The sequence below is a fragment of the Cebus imitator genome, unplaced genomic scaffold (assembly GCF_001604975.1).
Source record: "Cebus imitator isolate Cc_AM_T3 unplaced genomic scaffold, Cebus_imitator-1.0 Scaffold311, whole genome shotgun sequence".
NCBI classification, from domain to species: domain Eukaryota; kingdom Metazoa; phylum Chordata; class Mammalia; order Primates; family Cebidae; genus Cebus; species Cebus imitator.
In genome coordinates, this window is record NW_016107626.1 from 3,057,718 (window position 1) to 3,067,073 (window position 9,356).

A 9,356-nucleotide genomic window follows, 5' to 3' on the forward strand; every position below is an offset into this window, starting at 1 on the left:
CCCAGTTCATTCATTCCACCCCCATTCATTCCGCTATCTGTCCAGCATTCATTCATTCCGCCTTCTCCTACTTCATTCATTTATCCTGTCTCCTCCCCAGCATTCACTTGCCCGAAGTTACGCCGGGCGCATCCCCCCAGTGTCACTCACCCGCGGGGGCGTTAGGGCGCCAGTCATCCCAGCCCTGTCCTTGCTCAGTTTTGCTGCCTATGAACTGAGCCACTGGAACCAGGTCCACAGTTTTCAAATGCTTTTAGCCAGCAGCCCTTGCCACAGACCCCATCCTGCGAGGAAGGCCCAGCCCCACTGGTCAGCAGCCCCCGGTCACATCTCTGACCCACAACACAGACCCCTGTGACCCTCAGTCACAGCAGGGGGGCAAGAGACCCTCCAGGACCCTAGGAGTCCAGAGAGGGTGGCGGCAAGGCCCCAAGGCAGGGCCACGCCTGGTGGCTCTTGGAATGGACGAGCATGAAGCCTCATGGGCAAGAGTAGCCGCTGCACAAATGCTCGTCCTGTAGCAGGTGAAAGCTGGGATGCGACCACTGCCCTGCCAGCCTCCCCAGCCATCGCCGCAGCCCTGGGACCCACAGAGCCCAGGCCATGGAGCTGTGAAGCTGCCTGTGAGCCCAGGGCCCTGGTCGGGGGAAGCATCTCTCCTTGTCGGCCCTCCTGCCGCAGCCAAAGCCCTGAGGTTAGATCAGAAAGTGATTGTGAGGCTGTAGCTGGAGCATCAGAGGTCCGTCGCATGTGGCCGGCGCCATGTGAGTGAGCCGGGCGTGCCGGCTGGAGCGGGGCCCTCTGTGCTTCTCCCGTCATGTGCTGAGTCATCAGCTACTTCTCAAAGCAGTTTTCAAAGGCAGCGCCGCACTGTGTCACCTTAAATGTGTTTTGATGCAGCTTCCAGAAGATTAAAGGGTCATCGCATAGGACATATTCTTACATGCTTCGTCCGCCTCAGTCAAAACACGTGGTTGTTAAGTCAGGTCAGGAGCCGCCGTCAGGGGCAAAGCCACAGTCAGAACATGCTGCCACTGCCCCCAAGCCTGGCGAGCAGACAGGGCGTCTCTCTGTCCCCAGATTCCAGCCCCTGGCCTGCATCCACCAGCACTGCTGGACTGGGCAGAGGCAGGGGCTGAGCATGTGAGGGCCCCAGGGACAGGGATGCCCCTAAGGAGCTCTGGGGGCTCAGCAGAGCACCTCCCTCCACGCTGAGGCCAGAGGTGATGGGGTCCTCCAAGGAGGCCTCCTGCCAGGCCGGGAGGGAGCTTCCATCAAAGCTCATCTGGACCAGCCCCTCCTGCCTTTCCCAAATACACTTCCAAAAGCAGCAGTTCTTCGTTAGGTTCAGGCATCTGGGCTCAGGACTTCCAGCCTCCCGGGGCTCTGCCGGCTGCGGTCAGCAAAACACAGGAAGGCAAGGAAAGGTTTTGCCCCAAGTAGTCCCAGATGAGGGCAAGATATGGTGGGCGGGTCCCAGCCCCGGGGCCGGTGCAAAGCCCAGCACCCTCAGAATCCCTCCCTGGCTCCCCAGGGGGAGTGGGTCCCCCATGCGGGCTGTGACCTCAGTGGCTCTGAGTTCAGCCGTGCATCAGTGGAGGGCGTGTTGCGAGGCTCCAGGTGAATGCCATGCCCCGCTGTGTGCCCGTGTGCAGCTGCGGCCGTGGGCATGGCCATGCGTTCTTCAGTGGCTGCCCAGGGCTTGTGGCAGGGTGTCAGTCAGGAGTCATGGCTGGGGTATGGGTCAGTCCCTGTGCAGCTGTGGGGCGGGTGGCCAGCCCTGTGTCCGGCTAAGGGGCTGCGCATATGTCCCTGTGTATGTACGTGTGGTTGCTGTGTGCGTGCCCCGTGTGGAGTGGCGGGTTGGTCACGGAGTACCAGGACTGCTGAGAGCTGACCTGTGTCCGTTCCGCAGGGATACCCCCAGCCAGCGGCACCGGGACCCTCCAGATCTATCTCATCGACATCAATGACAACGCACCTGAGCTGCTGCCCAAGGAGGCGCAGATCTGCGAGAAGCCCAACCTCAACGCCATCAACATCACGGCAGCCGACGCTGACGTCGACCCCAACATCGGCCCCTATGTCTTCGAGCTGCCCTTCGTCCCGGCGGCTGTGCGGAAGAACTGGACCATCACCCGCCTAAATGGTGAGCCTGTCCTGGGCCATGGGGAGGGTCAGACTAGTCTGGGGTGCAGGCCCCTGGGGGACCCAGCTGGCCTTGGAAGAGTGAGCACCAGAGGGGGACGACAGCCCTCCAGGGGGACTGTCCCGCCAAGGCTGGGGACACCAGCCTCGCTTCGGCTGCTCAGCCTTCTTCACTTGGCCCCGAGGAGGCCCCCAAGTCAAAATCAAGTTCTTGCTGCTTTACGGAGCCCAGCCGTGAACGTGCTTGCGGCCCCGCCCATGTGTACCCATGACAGCTTCCTATGCCGGTGATCAGCTGGCTGCACTGTGACCGATATGTTTCCTTAGAATACTTGCTTGGATGTCGATTTTTGTTATAAAAGGATATCGAAATTCTGAAGTTTTGGCAGCACAGTGACAAGGTGCTCTAGACATGTCCCCTTCCATTGGGAGAGGACCTGTTTCCACAAACCCCACCAACACTGAATATAATTGTTTTAAAATAGTGTTTTATTCTGCCAATTTTACGGCCAAAGGCATTGTTTCCATTTGTATATCTTGACTACCAGTGGAAATTTTTTTATCTATTTATTGACCATTTTTGTTTCTTCTGTGACTTGTCTGTTCAATGACTTTGCCTATGTTTTCTTTGGAGAGTTTCTTTTTATTCATTTGGTAAAACTATATATTCAGGAAATTATTTATTCATCCTACATGTTGCAATTGCTTTTTGGTTGTGTCTCCAATGTCTTTTTTTTTTTTTTTTTTTAGATGGAGTCTTGCTCTGTTGCCCAGGCTAGAGGGCAGTGGCACAATCTCAGCTCTGCAACCTCTGCCTCCCAGGTTCAAGCAATTCTCCCACCTCAGCCTTCCAAGTAGCTGGGATCACAGGCTCTCACCACACACCTAGCTAATTTTTGTATGTTTTAGTAGAGAGAGCGTTTCACAATGTTGACCAGTCTGGTCGTCAACTCCTGACCTCAAGTGATCTGCGCACCTCAGCCTCCCAAAGTACTGGGATTACAGGCATGGGCCACTGCGCCCGACTTCCAATGTCTTTTGACTTAATGGTGTAGCATAGTGTGTGCGTGCATGCCGTAACCAGGCAGACATGTCCGGTTTCCAAGCCATTGGACTTAGTCTTTTCCTTTGGACGTCTTGCTTGGAAGGGAGGGCCAGGCTCGGGCTGAACGTTTACTCTTGCTTTGCGCCAGGTGACTATGCCCAACTCAGCTTGCGCATCCTGTACCTGGAGGCCGGGGTGTATGACGTCCCCATCATCGTCACGGACTCTGGAAACCCTCCCCTGTCCAACATGTCTATCATCAAAGTCAAGGTGTGCCCATGTGACGACAACGGGGACTGCACTACCATTGGCGCGGTGGCAGCGGCTGGTCTGGGCACTGGTGCCATCGTGGCCATCCTCATCTGCATCCTCATCCTGCTGAGTGAGTGTGGCTGAGCACCAAGGCGGGTGGGCACTACGGGTATGAGCGCCTGTCCCAGGGATGGTGGGCAAAGGGGGGCCCGCGTTCGCCCCTCAGCCTGCATCGCGCAGTCCCATCGGCCAGGGGCTTTTCAGAAATGCAGCTGAGCTGGCCCATATGACGTAGGAAATTGGAGCCCCCTGTTGCTTTCAAATCCGGAGGTCCAGGCATCTCCCATGGCCTGGCCCCTTTCCACGGCTCCACTCTGCCTCCCAGAGCCGTGTCCTGAAGCTGCTCTCCTCCAGGGCCTGCAGTGCCTGCAGGCAGCTCCCAGGTGGACCTAGCAGGGGGAAGGTCAGCCTGCCTATTAGCATCCCCGTCCAAAGTCCTGGGACAGTCTGATTGGACTGGCTTGGGATGCATACCTTGGAGCCAATCACCGGCCAAGGAATGGGGTGTTCTCATTAGCTCTGCCCAGATCACATGCTCGAGTAGTTTTTGGAGTTTCCCAGAACCATGTGGGTTCCCCAATAGGAGTGAGGGTTGTGGGGGGCACCACGGAAGGTGCTTGAAAGTGACCCCAGAGGTCCTTCTTCCCATCATCCCTCATGGACAGTTGCCCTGGTCTGTGATAGCCCGGGGACCCCAGTGGGAGGCAGGGCGGGGAAGGGTTCAGCCACCACCTCCCCAGTTCACATCCAAACCAGCGGGTCCCCCACCACGTCCAGAACAAGCTGGAGCAGGCAGCAGGCCCTCCTGCAGACCTGGCCTCTGGCTGACTTCAGACCCCAGGGACCGTCAGCCCCATCCAAAGGACATCTCAGTTATGAGGCCTCTGTTTTTTTTCTCATTTCCGGACCCATCCCCCCTCAAAAAGCTGTTTTTTATTTCTGAGGCTTGTTTTGAAAGCCATTCAGCGTAATGGGGTCCTTTGTATGATCTGGAGTAGAAAGGGCCCCACAGAGGTTGGGATGCGTCTCCATAACAAAGATGGGGCATTCTTACCCATGTCTCCTGCTCTGAAGACACAGGGGCCGGGCCCTGGCCAGAGCACCCCCTGTGGGCCAGGCTGTGAGACGTGACTCAGCTGGGTGCCTGTCGCGGGCAGGAGACCCGGGCCACTCTCAAGGGCAGCCACAGTGAGGCCGGGGCCGGGGTCAACAGCGCATCCACCTGCTGCCTGGTTCTGCCCAGTCGTGGGCACCTCAGCCCTGGTCGGGTACATGGCGGGCATCTGGGTGGCCTCTGCTCCTCCACACTCGTCCTCCTGGACAAGCCTGGGGTACCGGCTGTGAGTGTGCTTCTTGGCATTGCCGCTTCTGTCAAGCCAAGACCAGGCCCGGGCTCCAGGTTCCCGGTTCTCACCGAGCTGCACCTGCAGTGGGTGGCCCCTCCCTCTGCCTGCACTTCCCTCTTTGCCATCTGGGCCAGGCCAGGAAGCGTCCCCCGGCTGTCACCTCACCTTCTGCAGGCAGCAGGGGTGCTGCCAATACCCACAGAGCTCCTCCCAAGCCTAGACTCAGCTTTGGAAGCCTTCTCACTGCACGCAGGCAGCCACAGCAAGTTAATCAGGTTGGCAAGGGACAGCCCTTCTGACTGGGGGTGGCCGTCGCCTCCTGCCTCTGGGTTGACCCTCTGCGGTACACAGGAGCACACCTGTGACTTCTGGGCCTCCGTTGTCACACGTGACGTGGGAGGTGCCGAGAGGCTTTGGGAGGATGCGTCGGGTGCTTTCTGCAGGCATTTACCGGAGGCGCGGGCCACATTGCCTGCTCCTGGAGCCCGTGCTGGGTGCAGCGCCCACCCTGCGAAACCGAGAAGTGAATGCACAGAGAATGGACAAAGCGGGAGGCTTGCAGATGGGCGCCCAGGCTGTCCCTGCAGCAGGGGCAGCCAGGGGTCCAGAGTGAGCAAGGTCGTTTAGGGGAGCCAGGCCAGGACACGGACCTTGGAGGGGGGCAGGGAGGCGGTTCAGCTTCAGGGACAGGGTCCCTCCATCCACCCCGCAAAGGGGCTTTACCTCTCTTCGGTTTCCACCTGCACCTGAACTTCTGAACCTGCACCCCAGTTCCTTTGGGTGATGGAAAGAGCCCCTCTGAGTGACCCCCCCGGGTACTGGGTGTGGCTGCCCTTCTGTCCAGCAAAGCCCTGGACTGACTGCGCCCCACGGGCCCTCAGGAAGCAGGATCCCTGGATCCCCGCTCTGGGCCCCGCTCCTTACCTGACCCCTCCCAGGGCAGACAGAGCTTCTTTCAGTATGGGAGAATCCATCTCCCCCACTCAGTGATTCCTGCCAAGCACTGTGTGCCTAAAACCTCACTTCCACCTCCATCAAAACCATCTCCCCTCCTGCCGCTCAGAAGAGGGACACAGAAAGACTTGTGGGTAGGTCCCTCAGCTCCCCACGTCCTCCTGCCCCCAGGCGGTGGGGGGCACCCTGAGCTGGCGGCCTCCTCAAAAAGGAGTGCAGGAGGAGGAGGAGTATGTAAATCAGTGTCTCAAAATCTAGCCCAGTGCCCAGGCAGTGAGCTGGGGAGGGACCTGAGCTAGCAGGGCTCTGAATGGACACTCAGAGGCACACCCAGGCATGCACGCACGCATAGGCACGTGAGCAGACGTGCATTCGCACACAGCCACACCTGTATGCATGAGCACACACAGACACACATGAAGAGACACACACAGAGACATGCACACACAGACATGTGCAGACTTCTGTGTGCATGTACACACACGAACACATGAGCGCACATATACACAGATCTACACGCTGACCCACAGGCACACACTCCTGTGGATACATGTATACATGCCTACACAGACATGTACGGAACATCTGCATCCACGAATGCACATGGGCTGCACATATGCACAGATGTGTGTGCTTGCACACCCAGGCCTGCACGTGCATAGACACGTGTGCATGTGCAATACAGGTGGGCATGCACACCTGGACACACGGAGTCATGCTTCTGTGCTACCTACATGTACATGCCCACACAGACACAGCGGCATGCGTGGGCACACACGCGGCACACCCACACCCCCTGCTCACACCCGCCCTCCCCCGCAGCCATGGTCCTGCTGTTTGTCGTGTGGATGAAGCGGCGGGAGAAGGAGCGCCACACCAAGCAGCTGCTCATCGACCCCGAGGACGACGTGCGTGACAACATCCTCAAGTATGATGAGGAAGGCGGCGGTGAGGAGGACCAGGTGAGGCCACGCCCGCGCCCCGCCCCACAGGAGGCCAGCTCTCACGGGCACCAGTGTCTCAGCAGGGCCTGCTCTTGGGTTTTAAGAGTAAGACATGGCCGGGCGCAGGGGCTCACCCCTGTAATCCCAGCACTTTGGGAGGCCAAGAAAGGCGGATCACAAGGTCAGGAGCACAAGACTAGCCTGACCCACATGGTGAAACCCCATCTCTACTAAAAGCACAAAATTTAGCCAGAGGGGTGGCGTACACCTATAATCCCAGCTACTCAGGAGGCTGAGGCAGGAGAATCGCTTGAACCTGGGAGGCAGATGTTGCAGTGAGCCAAGGTCGCACCATTGCACTCCAGCCTGGGTGACAGAGCAAGACTCCATCTCAAAAAACAAACAAACAAAAATGGTAGGACATTTCAGCCTTTTCCACGATGAAGGCACCAGGCAGGGGAGCCCGGTTTCCCAGTCCAGTTCCGCTGCCCACGTTTGCAGGTCTGGCCTGGGCTGAACTGCACACACTGCACCTGCATCCCCCGGAGGGATCATGGGACCCTCCATTCCTCACCTCCCTCCCTCCCACCGCTGACCCCAGCCCAGTGCTGCCCTGTGCCCCGGAGGGGAGGGGGCTCTGGGTTGGCCAAGGACACCAATGCCCACTCTCCTGATGCTGCCGTGCACGGGGGGCTGTGAGTGACCAGGGGCAGTGCACCGGGCACCCGAGATGGTACAATACAAGAGCTGCTGGTTGGAATCTGGGTCTGCCCCAGCCTTTGGGGGAATTGGGGCAAATCCTTAGCCCCTCTAAAGCTCAGACCCCACCCTGCCCCTCTGACAATACAGCCATAACAAGCGTGAGGAATGTGCCTTGCGGAGGCCCAGCTCCTGGCCACCTGAGCACTCGGGGTGCGTGGCTGGTGAGCAGCGTGGCGGTGGGGTCACTGGGAGTGAGCCCCAGGCCATCGAAGGAAGCCAGGCACAGACCCCATCCCTGCCAGAGGGATTGGGGTGAAGGGTGAGGAAGTGGAGCACTGTGGGAGGGCACAGCAGGGGACAGCTTGGGACTGTGGGGTGCTTGGAGACCAGGGCGCAGGGCAGCAGGCCCATCTATGGCCCCAGTCACAGAACAGGCTGTGGGCTGGAAGCGGGGTGCAGGCTGGAAGGGGGGCTTGGCGGATTCTTCTGGTGCCCTGACTCCCCTGGCTCCCTTCCCCAGGACTACGACCTTAGCCAGCTACAGCAGCCAGAAGCCATGGGGCACGTGCCAAGCAAAGCCCCCGGCGTGCGTCGCGTGGATGAGCGGCCGGTGGGCGCTGAGCCCCAGTACCCAGTCAGGCCCGTGGTGCCGCACCCAGGCGACATCGGTGAATTCATCAACGAGGTGTGTGCCCTCGGCAGTGGGGGGTCCTGGGTAAGGTGTCTCCTCCAAAAACAAATGCTAGTAGCACACACAGACAGAAGCTGTCGCCACTGTGCCGGCAGCCACCATGGGGACAAGGCAGCTGAGACCTGGGTTCCAGGCCTGCCCCGCCACTCCAGCTGGGGGGCCTGGGCAAATCACCTCCCCCAGCAGCCCCTCTTTCTAAGGATGAAGATTCCCACCTGTGAGCCAGATGAAGGATCAACACGCAGGGCTGGGTGCTCGGCAGGGACTTCATAAGAATTCGGGTTTGCAGCAGAAGCGCCAGCAGCAAGGACAGGCCTCAGGGGCAGCGGTGGGACAGCAGCAGAGCCCCCCGGGCACTGACCTTACACACAGCCCACCATGCCGGGCTTGGCCCACACAGATGCTCAGACAGGCAGAGGCCCAAGCCTGGTCTCAGGGCCCCGGCCAACTTGCCCTCCCTCCCCACTCTTCCCCCACAACCCTCCCCTCAACCCCTTTCCCCACCCCCCCCGTACCATCAGGACACAGCAGGTGGGAACACACACAGGGGCTGCCTCCTGACCACCTGCGTGACCACGTGCCCAACCTGACATTTGAGGGTTAGAAGGGACTGGGCCAACGAACAGCAGGCCGCAGGATTCGATCTTCTCCTTTGAAAGACACATTTGAGACATTGAGTTTCCACTTCAAAATGTGCACCTCCCTGCCTTCACCCCCATCTTCCTTTGTGGTGAATCGAACAGAGGAGCAACAGGGCAGATTCCCCCAGGGAAGCGTCCTCCGGCCGTGACTCTGAGGCTCCAGGCTGGCGTTGCCTGCCGCCCTGCAGGGATCACCGTGTCCTCCATCCCTGCTCCAGCCACATGAGCCCCTGTGGGTTCACCACCTGCTCTCCAATACTGGCTGCATTATAAAGAAGGTTTAGCAACACTTAGATCTCAGCCTTGGTCAGAATCTCACTTTAAAGGAGTTGATTTAAACAGAAGCTAACCCAGGCAATGATTCAGCAGAGAGACAAAAAGGTTTCCCCAAAGCAGATTGTGTCCCTGGCCACAGAAGAAATTCCTACAACTGCCCACGAGGGAGACGCTCTGACGACGCTTACTGTCTATGACGGAATACAAATGTAAAGACCCCAATACAAATGTAAAGCATGCCCGGCCCAATCTTCCCCCACACCTCCCTCACCCTCCCCCAAACCCCCACCTTCCCCC

At 59.0% G+C, this 9,356-nt stretch overlaps 2 protein-coding genes and 1 long non-coding RNA gene across 3 annotated transcripts in view; 2 read left to right on the forward strand and 1 right to left on the reverse strand.

The window, feature by feature from the left end:
• CDH4 (cadherin 4) overlaps positions 1–9,356 on the forward strand; it is a 673,674-nt gene that overhangs the window by 662,861 nt on the left and 1,457 nt on the right. Inside the window, exons 12-15 of the mRNA XM_017503455.1 lie at positions 1,916–2,149; positions 3,342–3,575; positions 6,628–6,767; positions 7,972–8,136. Coding sequence (XP_017358944.1) covers positions 1,916–2,149; positions 3,342–3,575; positions 6,628–6,767; positions 7,972–8,136 — 773 coding nt within the window. The remainder of the gene's footprint in view (positions 1–1,915; positions 2,150–3,341; positions 3,576–6,627; positions 6,768–7,971; positions 8,137–9,356) is intronic.
• Positions 1–9,356, reverse strand: part of LOC119467619 — a 37,215-nt gene that overhangs the window by 26,582 nt on the left and 1,277 nt on the right. The gene's annotated exons all lie outside the window — the stretch shown is intronic.
• LOC119467618 overlaps positions 5,219–9,356 on the forward strand; it is an 8,192-nt gene continuing 4,054 nt past the window's right edge. The window contains exon 1 of the mRNA XM_037729567.1: positions 5,219–5,229. The gene's annotated coding sequence lies outside the window, so the exon portion shown is untranslated. The remainder of the gene's footprint in view (positions 5,230–9,356) is intronic.